Below are 12,439 nucleotides of genomic sequence, written 5' to 3'. Positions count from 1 at the left end.
GAAAACACTCGATTAATTGGCAAGTACACTGTAGTGATACAAACTTGAACTTTGTCAATTCATCTCTGGCACCAGTGAGACGTTTCACTAATTTATCAGTGCGATCTAACGCTTTGTCAAATCGGGTTTTGAGAGACCGACCGTTCTTCTCCAACGTGGACACTTCATCGCTGGACAACACGTTGCTGCCAGTCAAGACGACTTGTCGAATCTGATCTAGACAGGATGATACGGGCCGATTGTGCGACTCAAGATCCTCCTTAATATCCTGCGAATAATATTACATTCCATATTGAAATATATCTAAAACTCCTTGACTCTACAGATGCTCGATTATTATGAATTCTATTGTACTCACTTTCATGGTAATTATCTGCTTTCTCAACTCTTCTACATCTTCTTTCACGGTATCTTGATTCGCCAACTTGTCCTCAACTTCGGAAATCCATTGTAAAAGCTTAGACAAGCTTTCGTCACAGAGCTTATATTTTTCCTCCACCGCTTGCTAAAATGAAAACGATTCATTTTGATCTACATTCGTGCAACTTGCCATTTCTTTATATTTAATGTGTGCTAGAAAAACATTAAGATAAATCATCGTCAAAATTATCATCATCTTACCAATGACGATAGTTCGTCGTATTAATTAAAGATTAAGAGAAACGTAGGTAAGCTTACGACATATCTCACGCATGCAAACACAGGCACACTCTTTTAACGTACAGGTAAAATACAGTATTAAATGGTAGCTTTAATTTATCTGCAAGAACTGCATATCTTACGTATCGGTTTTTTTTCATATGCAGTTTAAAGCATAAACGATAACAGTATGAAGTCACATAATATAAAACAGGTTCCAACAAGCAAATAAATTAAAACGCACAATGACAGAGTAACGTGATGGTACTGCGTAATATAATGCGTATAATGTATGATATACAGTAATGTACAACGTGGAGAAATTTTTCCGCTAAAACTCATGCTAGCGAAAACATAGGTTCGTGATAAGTAAACATAATCATACCTGAAAAAAAGGAAAAAAACATTTAAATGTATAATAATTATATATCATAACTTTTTTTTTAACACAGATAGATATTAAAAATTAACGAGTGAATTAAACGCATATTAACAAGTAAATTAATATAAAACTGAAACAAGATATTATACATCTATTAATATTATTTTATAATGTGTTAATCATATAAATTTTTTGCGGAACGGTAAATAAAACCAACCTTGATCATTTTATATAAAAATCTACTGATTAAAGAGATCTTTGATTATTATGTAATTATAATATATTTATGTGAAAATGACAATTATAATCATAATATTATGTAATTATTGTTAATGCTGCGATATTTATTATTATTACATTGATCTTAATTACCGTTTGCATTTTATTTAAAATTACGTTAAAAATGATATAAAGGTGACATAGTATCAATCGATAGTTATTGTATCATTATTACATTTTCTATTAGAATATTTGTTATTTCTTTTAGATATTATATCATAAAAATATTCAATTATATTTATTATTATTTTATTATTATTTTATTTCTCATTCAACAATTTAATTTATTTGCCATAATCGGTTCTTTAGTTATTTTAATGAAAATAATGAAAGATAAATTATATAATTATATATGTGAGCGATTGCACTTCTCAATTAAATCCTTTTTTTCCTTGTAAACAAATGTTAATTTTGAATGAAAAATGAAACAAAATGCCAATTCGCAAATTTTTATTCCATACATGCATGTTGGCGATATGCATTAGTATGCAAATGATGTTTTTTTTTTACAATTAAAGATCATTAGTTTTCCTGAATGAGACCAAAATATCCCCAGTACGTAAATCCAATTTACCTGAATATATAATTGCTGTATTCTTTCAAAAGAATCTTTACAATATATGTATATAAATATATAAAAATTTATATACATAGACGATAAATGCTTTTATCATAAAATAAGATAAACATCAGAATTAATCAAAATTATTAGATTAATGATAAAATTATAGATTAATGGTAAAATTATAGATTAATGCTACTTATAATTTATTAAAAAAGAGATTAGCGTTGTTGATGCGACCAAACTTGGCTTGGGATTAATGATAGTCTGCATGGTCAAAGAGATTGTTCACATGATGCGATGCACGATGTATCATTCGATGGCTTGCCAATCGCCGATTATATAATGACGAGTCCTTCAAAGGAACATACGCGATCCGATTAGTGATGATGGCCAACCCTTTACTGAACCCACATTAAAGTAAGCACGAAGATGTGAGTATGAGATTTATGTGAAAAGGAGACGGATTGATAATGTGAGATAAAAACGTTGGAAGCGAGCATTCCGATAAAAGGATGCACGGGGTGATTCCTTTGTGAAACGAAGGGAGAAAGAGGCAAGACTAGAGTGAAGATGAATCTTGTTTATATGCCCATGCACGTATCAATTTATTCATTTTTTTTTTGCTGATCGAGATGTAAAAACAGGAGAAAAGTCATGCGAGTCAAGAATGAAGACTATTAAAGGTCTATGGGAGACCACCATGCGCCGATGCAAGCGTCTCTCCTAGCGAATAATAATAGGATTCACGTTAAGTCTCAGGCAAAGGTGATGTGAGATGTGACGGAGAGAATCGCATGACAGTAAAATGTAATGTCAATTCGTGTGATGGTATATGTAATGATAATCACATCCAACTCTCAGGAAGCTGTTAGAGAACCATGAGTGGAAACAGAATAGCAACGTAAAAACTCGGTGAGAGAAAATTGTAGAAACTCAAACAGTAAAACGAACGGATGGCAAAAAAAGAGTCAATCGATGCGGGAGACGCGAGGATGTAAAAGACATTCTGCTTGTGATCCTTACTTACCCTGGCTTCAGCGGCGAGTATATAACCCCGCTCCAAGGCCTTCACGAAGTCGATACTCTTGCCGTCCGTGTCCTCGATTAACCTGCCTTCCACGGAATCTACTTTCCCGCTATTTATCACTTCTAACAAACTCTCGATATTACCCGTCAACGGATCTTTAATCACAGTAGTAGACGGATCGATCAAACCCGATTCGATCGCGTCTGCCAGCGTGAGACGTTTGCGATCTAACACTGAGGTGACAACAAATGGATCGTAAAAACCGCCTGTCGTCGGATTGTAAAGGCCAAACTGCAGCGCTTCAATAAATGAAACGCCGTTTCTCGGAGTGATCAACAGGCCGGTTTCCAGGGCCTTGGACAAACTATACAATTTGGACGTGGCCGTATCTAGAACGTTACCCTTCTCTGCATCCATCATGCCCTTGCGGAAGGCTTCCGGCAATTTTACTAGCTTCTTTTTCTGCGAGTCTTTGATTAGTGCCGAATCTGAGTCTACGATACCGAAGCCGACCGCCTCCTTGAGAGTCAATTGCTCATTCGAGATCGGATCCGTGAGTTTGCCCGATTCCAGCGACAGATACTCCTTTTCGATCGCTTCCTCGAAAGCGAGAGGTTCCCTAACGAATATAGTGACATCACCGAAACGCACGAAACGCGGTTCTCTTTTGCTTCCGCCGTTCAGTTCGATCGTGCCTTTGACGGATGGATCCACGATACCGTCCGCTATCGCTCTCGTCGTCGTTATGAACCGACCGGTCCTGGGATCTTTCACAACTGACGTATTCGGATCAATCAATTCGAAATTGATAGCTTCTTCTAGAGTGCACTCTTTGACGCTTCTATCGCCAGGTCCGACTTTGGAAGCTTCTAAAGGTGATCGATGAGCCATCTGCTGTGCCAGAGATTTATCGATCGTGACCAACAAACCTCTTTCTAAAGCAACATCAATATTAAAAGCGCGTGTCGTCTTCGGATCCAATATTCTTCCTCGAGACACATCGACCGTTCCATCTTCAATTCCTGCCAGCAATGATTTGATCTGTCCAGTTGTCGCATCCTTCAAAGCGGTAGTATCTGGATCTACGAGGCCACAATTGATTGCTTGAAACAGATCATGATATTCATTGGCGACAGGATCAGCGAACTTGCCACTGTCCCCGCGATAAAGATGACATTTGACTGCCTCCTCGATTGATAGAGGCATCTTCAACGTGACAATGAAACCTTTCTTCCTCGCTTCTTGCAGATTAATTGTTTTGTCTAACTCACGAATGACATACATGCCGCGAATATCGTCGATGATGCCAGCGGAGATCGCCTCAGCCAAGGGAATGTATCTGTTAGACTTGCTACATTTGACAATTGACGTCAACGGATTTATCAGATCCACTTGACATGACTCGGCCAGCGTCAGCTTGCGATTGTTGGTCGGATGTACAAATTTGCCCGATGAGACATCGTACATGTTCATCAATAAGGCCTCATAAAGACTGAATCCCATACTTTCAATGTCGACGATCAGGCCAAGTTGTAACGCGACTGACAACGAAACCGAACCACTGGCGCCTAATTCCTTGAACATACCGGTACGTCTATCGATCACACCAGCGCGACACGTCTCTGCCAACGATAACAATCGCTCGCCACGTTTGTCCCAGTAACACGGTAACGTAGGGCTGATAATGCATTTCCTCATTGCTTCGTGTAATGTTACGGTTCTTCCTGTGCTAGAATCGGTGATTTTGCCTGTGTTATCGTCGTATAATCCTTGATGGATGATGCGTTGTAAGGACACGGCGGCTCTGCTGTCAACGATGAGGCCAGATTCAAAGGCATCCCTTAGAGATACATTTCTGTTATCTTTGCTAGGATCCTTGAGATAACCAGTAGTGCCATTCACGTAACCCAAATCTATAGCTTCCATCAATGTCATAGTTTTCCAGATGCTAGACCTTGTATCTTTGACGGTAACTGAATCAGCATCTATCAAATTTTTTTGAATAGCTTCCAATATTGTTAAATAAATTCCCGTCTGCGGATCTAAGAATTTATTAGTTTTCTCATCGAGAATACCCTTCGAAATAGCTTCGCTAAAGCTCATCGGTCTTCTTGTTTCAAGAAGCAGACCGCGTTCCAATGCTTCCTGGAAGTCTACGGGCGGTCCTCTAGCATGACTGACTGTTCCAGACTTGGGATCGACTACTGAAGTCTTGATAGCCTTGTTGAATGTTATTACATCACCATTGGGATCTCGTACGATTGCGGTCGTCGTGTCTATCACGCCCATTTTAATCGCGCGATCAGTAGGAAGCTTCTCTTGCGTATCAGGCACTGTGAATTGTCCAGTCTTTGGATCGTATAAACCTTTAAATACTGCATCAGGTAAGGATATTTTGCGTTTCGCAGGAACGATGAAGCCACGATCTAATGCATCAGTCAACGAAAGGGGCACACTGGTACATGGATCAATAGCTGTACCAGTCTTTGCATTGACGAAGCCGTGTTTAATAGCGTCACCTAGAGATATAATATCATTATTTCTTGGATCTTTAATCGACGGACCATCCTTGCTAATAAAATTCTTCTCAATCATTTCTTCTAAGGTATAATTATTACCGTCAATGTTAAAACTACCGGTTTTCGGATCGTAAACTTGAAGAGCTAAAGCTTCTTGCAATGTCCATGGTTTTACAGTACTCAAGATGTATCCTTTTTCAAAAGCAATGTCTAATGTCATGGAATGTGGATAAATCAATGTTCCTTTTACTAAATCTATTAGCTTACATTCTTCTGCATCGTGAAGAGAAATAACTTTGTCTTTTCTATCATCTTTTATCATTGTCGTAGAGCCGTTTACATAACTAATAGCCAATGCTTCCTTCAGTGTTAAATTTTCCCCTGTCATGGGATTCAAAACGAGGCCAGTCTTTGGCGAATAATACTCCTGAACAATCGCATCGATCAATGAAAGCACAAATGGTGTTGTAATAATTAAATTTTTGTTAAGCGCTACGTCCAATGGTAGAAGTTCTCCTGCTCTTGTATCGCATAAACGACCTGTGTTGAGAATCAGGTTCATCGTCAGCGCGTCGTCCAATGAAACGGATGAACCAGCCTTCGTATCTTCGATCTCGGTGATAAACGCATCGACAATACCTCTACGAACACCCTCCTCGATGTCGATCGGTTGTTTAGTAAAGGGATCCTGTATTTTACCCGTCTCGGTATCATAGAGATCTTTTCTGATAACGGCTTCCAGGGAAATCGGTTTGCGAGAAGTAGGCACAATCAGTCCTTGCAAAAACGCGGACGTGACGACATCGATTTCTGTTTTAGTTTCCATATTGATAATGTCTTTACGCAGATTGAGAGCTTCGGTTTCTAGCGCCTCGGACAGCGGCATGAGCTCTTCAGTAATCGGATTTCTTACGCTAAGTAACTCAGGATCGATGAGTCCCATGTCGATAGCCTCACTCATTGATAATGCTTGTCCTGACTCAGGATTTTGGATCGTTCCCGTGATAGGATTACATATACCGATATCGATAGCTTCCTGTAAACTCAGAGGTTGCGATTCTGTGAGTTTTTCTTCTTCTGATTCGTCTTCTGGCTCCTCTTTAATCCATTCTAAACGTACTGCCTCGAAGAACGGTATCTTCTTACCAGTCTTTGGATCAACCATGTAAGCAATATTTCGATCTATGAGAGGCCTGCTAATCGCCTCACGCAATTTCACATACAAATCCGTTTTAGAAGATAGATCCTTAACAAGCACCCGATCAGGATCGAAAACTTTCAGATTCAAGACTAAATCGTTGAAGGAAACGATAGTACCTGTCTCTGGATCTAAAAACTTTTCTCTCACTGGATCAAATACTCCAAATTTCGCGAGAACCTGAGGCGTCAATTCTTTCGTAATAATTATCGAAACTTGTTTAGGCATTTCTTCATCCGTGATTGTCGTTAATTTATTATCGTCCTCTATTTCCATATCTACAATGTCCATATCTTCCGTGTATAAAGATTCTGTTTTTTGTATAGATGAATATTCTTGTGTCATCGCCTCGTTTGAATTTTTACTCTCTTGTGAGATAGGCGCTTCTTTGGATGCTTCATGTGAATCAGATTGAGAAGGCCTCTGGCTAACTTGAATTTGTGTTGAAGTAATTTCTGCAGGTGTCTCCTTTGCTGTATGTGCGACGGATGGTTTCGCCGTCACGAGTACATCCGGCTTCGTTTCCTTAGATTTGTGACTTGAAATTGCGTCGACTACTGCTTTTCCAGCCAGAACCGGTGCCGCGATGACTGCCAAAAGACCCATTTTTGTAGCTTCTGTTATGCTAATTGGACGATTCTTCTGATCTCGTACGGTCTTCATTTTTCCAGTAGCGGGATCAAGTAGGCCTTTTTCAATTGCTTCTTTGGTAGTGATAGTTTCTTTGGTTTTTACATTATAAAGCACGGAATCAGATTCGATTAGGCCCACTTCCATTGCTTCCTGCAAGTTGTAAGATTCATTCGTCTCAGGATCTTTAAACGTTCCGGTTTCTTCATCGTAAATCTGCTCGACTGCCTCTAACACGGTCAAACTGTTATTGGATTTTCTAGGTGATACAGATTCACTCTTGCTAGATGAAGTATCGAGAATTCCTTTTTCGACAGCCTTGGCGATAGGCATTGTAATACCAGTACAAGGATCAGTATAAATACCTTTCTCCATATCCACGAGACCTTTCTCTACCGCGTGATCGAAGGACATTTTGATATCTTTCGTCGTAAATTCCTCCTTGCTTTCCGATTCGTCTTTAATGATACCTCTTCGTCGAGCTTCTTCGATAGTAATAATATTACCGGTATTGATATCTTGCACCTCCATTGCGCTCTTCAGCGCGTAACCTGGCAAAAGTTCAACAGTCTTGGTCGTGATAGTGTGATACGACGTAATTGTCTCGGTGATAGCAGCGATCGTGTTGTCACCGCGGACCGGTGGTTTGATGATAAGTAGACCAGACTCAACAGCTTCGGCAATGGAAATTGGAGTTCCCGTAGTAGGATGGAAAAATATATCATTATCTCTATCGATCAATCCCGATTCCAGAGCTTTCGTTATTTCTATGCTGTCAGGAGCCATTGGATAAGGTAATGCCATGATAAAATCTTCTTTTATAGCATCTTCCAATGGTAGATGTTCCCCAGTAATCGGATGACGAACTTCTTTTTTACTCGTGTCTATCAATCCACGTTTTAACGCGACAGGGAATGTCATTCCGGCCGGCGGTATGTCAGAAGATTCAACTGGTTCTTTTAATTCGAATACTTTATTCTCTATGGCCTTGACTAAATTCACGCTACCACTTTGTGTCTTCACCAATAATCTGTCCGCGTCAATGATATCGTTCGCGATAGCAGACTGCAGTGTTTCTGTACGACCGTCAATAGTAAACATCAAATTGGATAAAGGATCTACTATTTCACATACTATAGCTTCGTTGAGATTAAGATGCGCACCAGTTTCCGGATGAACGATTTTACCTTCTAAAGGATCTAACAAACCTTGCCTGTACAAGCTGTGCACGGACAGACTCTTCGCCAAAGGCACTAATATGTGCGCGTTCTCTGGATCCAAGATTCCGCGATCGACGGCTTGTTTAATGGTGAGCACATCGCCTCTTTGAGGATCCACAATCTGTCCTTGATCAGCATTTATTCGATTGTCGCGGATAGCTTCCGAGAGAGTAATCGGTTCTCCTTTCTCGTTGCACATTTTCTTCGCGAAGGTATTCGCCGTTTCTACATCGATGAGACCGCTCTGTAATGCCTCTTCGACCTTGACTATCCTCTTTCGCATCTTTTGAAGAACGATAGGCTTCGCTTCCCGCTCAGGACTCTGCGATATAGTTCTCGCTTTACCAATCGTAACCTGATATCTCGGTTCGACTGTCACTCGCGCTCTGGTTTTCGTGGCCAGACTCTCCCCATCTGGAACGTCATTGATAGATGTTGACGAATCAGTAAATACTGCGCTTTTAGTATCTTCTTTCGGCACGTAAACTTTTTCAGATTCACCGTGTATTATAACTTGCGCGACAACCTTTTCATTTTCACCATCAGATGTACCACCTGCAGATTCAATAATCGGCGAAGTTGCGTTTTCGTGCATTGGAATGATACCACGTTCGATGGCAACTTCTCTTGGTATTTTCTGACCGGTTATTGGATCTTTAACCATTGTTCTCTGCACGGCTTCTATAGCAGCCGCGGTGGCCGCAAGAGGAGCGCCAAGAACGGATATCACTCCGAACTTTGTTGCATCAAGCAGTGATATCTTCCTGCCACCGTCGATTTTATATTCGGATGTGTTCATGTTAAGGATACCACGATTGACAGCATCCGCCATGCTAATATCTTTACCGGTCGTTGGATCCTTAATAATTACAGCGGTAGATGGTATTGTTCCTTCGGAGACCGCGGCCAGGAGATTCGCAGATTTGCCGGTTTTCGTGGAGATCACCAAAGCTGTTCCTGGATCATAAATTACTCCCTGAGTTACCTGTACTGGATCTGGCATGGACATATCATCGCTGACCTTTATTTCCGTTTGCTGAGAAGGATCGCCAATATGCGTCAACTTTACTATGTCAGGTTGACCCGAAACTCTTGTGATCTGCAAAAGTCTTTGATTAGCATTATCCTTGTCGGCATTCAATCCATCTTCCAATATAACCAGTCCATTCGCGATCGCTTCTCTCATAGAAATTTTTTGCGGATAACTATAGTGACCCGTGGAGTCCAAAATATTTTTTTCCAAGCTTCGCACCAGAGACACTCTTCTTCCGTTGTTGGGATCGATAACAAAACCAGAATTTGGATTGATGATTTGCAGCTTAATGCATTCTTCAAAAGAAACTAATCTGTCGGTGCCTGGAATTATGAAGAGACCTGTCGCAGGATCAAATAGTTTCCTGTCGATAGCCTCGGCGAGTGTCCAACCATCCGTAGGCAATTCAAACACCCGTTTATCAGTGATAGCACGTTCGTTCTCTATAAATTTCATGATTTCCGATTTGTGACTTGTACTTGGTGTAGATGTACTTGGTGTAGTTGATGCAATTACTTTTGTTTCCATATCTTGTTTTTCATCAGATAATGATAATGTAAGAGTACCTGTATGACTTTCTACATGTGTTTCTTTGAAGAAAGTTGTTTCCGATGTTATCTCGGATGCCTGAGATTTGGTTGCCTCAATTGTCGTGGATGATGTTGTCATTTCTCCAGTCTTAGGTACGAGTGAATCTGTCACAGAAGAAATAGAATCAGTTACCGGTGATGGTGCGATCGTCATTGTAATGGAAGAAGATTCCTTTCTCGGTGTGGAAGACGCTTGTGGAGTTATCTCTTTGGTAATGATAGTAGTAACCGTTCCAACTGCTCTAGGCGGTGACTCGCTTCTTCTAGATATGTCCTCGATACTTGCCGTTAGAGTGCTTTCGAAAGTTGTGTGTGCTGGAGTGTGTTCTCGAGATGAGTGCACAACATGCTGACGAACATCAGTACTGAGCAGACTCTGTTCAATAGCATCTTCGATAGACATCGTCACTCCCGAATCAGGATCTTTAAATTCATTTCTACTTTCGTCAATCAATCCACTATTTAATGCTTCTTCATAACTTATCTTGTAGTCTCTAGTAATAATTTCACCGGTTTGCAACGTCGTCACGTACTTCCTGATGGTTTTCGTCACAGTTTGAGTGGTGACCGCAATGTTCAGCATACTAGTGAGTAAGGCGGCACCGTCGGGAGTGATGAGTCCACGTTTGATTGCCTCTTCCAGTGGAACTATTCTCTTTCTACGCGGATCCAGTAATTGACCGGATTTTGGATCAAGCAGTCCGAGCAATACGGCTTCCAAAACGCTCACTTCGCGTCCGTTCTCGATGATGCCGATGCCACGATTCAACATCTCTATCACTTCCGGTCTAATATATTCTTGTTCTTCCGCCTCGCTCAACGAAACAGTCTTCCCAGTTTTTAGATCAATCGTGAAGGTACCGCCGGACTTTGAGCTAATCAGGCCCTTCAGCAAGGCTGCATTTAGACTGATATATTCGCCGGAAACTGGATCTTTAAAACCGTCGATGTCAAAAATAGTTTTTTGTGTCACCGATGTAATCAGGCCTTTCTCAACGGCTTGAGGGATAGACATCTCCTCAGCCTTTAGCATATCGCGATATATACCTTCGACTTTGATTATACCAGTAGCTAAGGCATCCGCGAGCGTATTCATTTCACCTGTTCGAGTATCTACTATGGATTTGACACTCTCCGAATCTAAAACACCTCGAGATATAGCTTCCAATATCATCAATTTACTACGATGAGCCGGACTGACGATCTTGCCCTTATCGTCCATAATTTCTAAATCGCAACAATCCTTGAGCGTCATCGGCTTAACAATCAACTGACGACGACGAGCTTCTTTAAACGGCAACTTCTCCATTGATAAACCGTGCATGTATCTGCCGCTTTTGGCGTTCAATATACCGCGTTTCAAAGCATCAGCCACTGTCACTTTAGTGTCATTCCGTGTGTCCACGATCTCTCTTATCTTCGAATCGATAACACCTTTGTCGATCGCCTCGTCCAAGGGATAGGACTCACCAGTGATTCTGTCAACGACGCGGCCGGACCGGTCATCCACGAGACCCTGCGATATCGCATCCGATAGCGCGACGGCATTGCGGCTCACCCTAACGGTCACGTCTACCTTCGTAAGATAGCCGCGTGAGTACGCTTCCTCGATCGAGATCCGCTCACCGTTCTCGGCGACGACCTCGCCCGTGGCCGGATCCAACAAGCCTTGCCTCATCGCATCGACAACGCTAACCCCCGCGACGGCGCCGCTTCCGGCGCCGTTGTCGTCGTGTGCTGTCGTTACCTTAACTCGGTCTGCGATGTCCGCTCGCTCAGCATCACAGAGCTCCCGCTGGATCGCCTCGAGCAGAGACACCCGACGGCCCTCTTCGGATTTCACCCCGCATGGACCTAACAGCCGATTAGCCAGAGCGATGTCGATGATACCGTCGCGCGCGGCCTCCTCGATCGACACGCTCGTCCTGCCATCGCTCGACGTCACGATCCTACCGTTTCTAACGTCGAGGATCCTGAGCCGAATCGCCTCGCCCACCGTCAGGACCTCGCCGCTGCTCGGATCTACGATACCCCTAACGTCAATCACGTTCTCCGCGCCGATAACACCCCCATCGTCGACACGCGGTACCCTTCTAAGATCCCTAAGCTCGCTACTAAACCCGCCGCTGTCTACGATGGATGAGAAGTCTTGCTGCTGATGTTGCCGTCTGTTGGAGCTGATCGCCTCACTCTCGTGCGAGCGCTTGAGCAGACTTCCATCGGCACCAACGGGTGAAACGGCTTCCGGGCTTGTGGTCTCGCCATTTGGTCGATGTACTTGCTCCGCGTTGTAGGTTCGCTTCGAGATCTCGCTCGAGAAAGTCGTCTCCGTAGACTCATGCCTTTCAGAGGTATAT

General features: G+C 42.0%; 1 protein-coding gene across 45 annotated transcripts in view; it reads right to left on the bottom strand.

The window, feature by feature from the left end:
- The window catches only part of Shot (dystonin-like protein short stop), a 122,226-nt gene that overhangs the window by 28,216 nt on the left and 81,571 nt on the right, over window positions 1–12,439 (bottom strand). For 35 of the 45 annotated variants that reach the window (XR_014436498.1, XM_083087450.1, XM_083087455.1 and 32 more), the window contains 3 exons: window positions 2,893–12,439; window positions 359–505; window positions 45–268 (listed from right to left, as the gene is read on the bottom strand). Coding sequence is in view for 44 of the 45 variants with exons in the window: in XM_083087450.1 (XP_082943576.1) it covers window positions 45–268; window positions 359–505; window positions 2,893–12,439 (9,918 nt within the window). In the remaining variant the exon portion in view is untranslated. The remainder of the gene's footprint in view (window positions 1–44; window positions 269–358; window positions 506–2,892) is intronic. The other 10 variants (XM_083087486.1, XM_083087485.1, XM_083087484.1 and 7 more) reach the window with 2 other exon arrangements.

The sequence above is a fragment of the Camponotus vicinus genome, unplaced genomic scaffold (assembly GCF_025532165.1).
Source record: "Camponotus vicinus isolate PSW18456_S1 unplaced genomic scaffold, iyCamVici1.0 SCAF_13, whole genome shotgun sequence".
NCBI classification, from domain to species: domain Eukaryota; kingdom Metazoa; phylum Arthropoda; class Insecta; order Hymenoptera; family Formicidae; genus Camponotus; species Camponotus vicinus.
The sequence above is the reverse complement of the archived record's forward strand: the minus strand, read 5'-3'. Positions and strand labels throughout refer to the sequence as shown.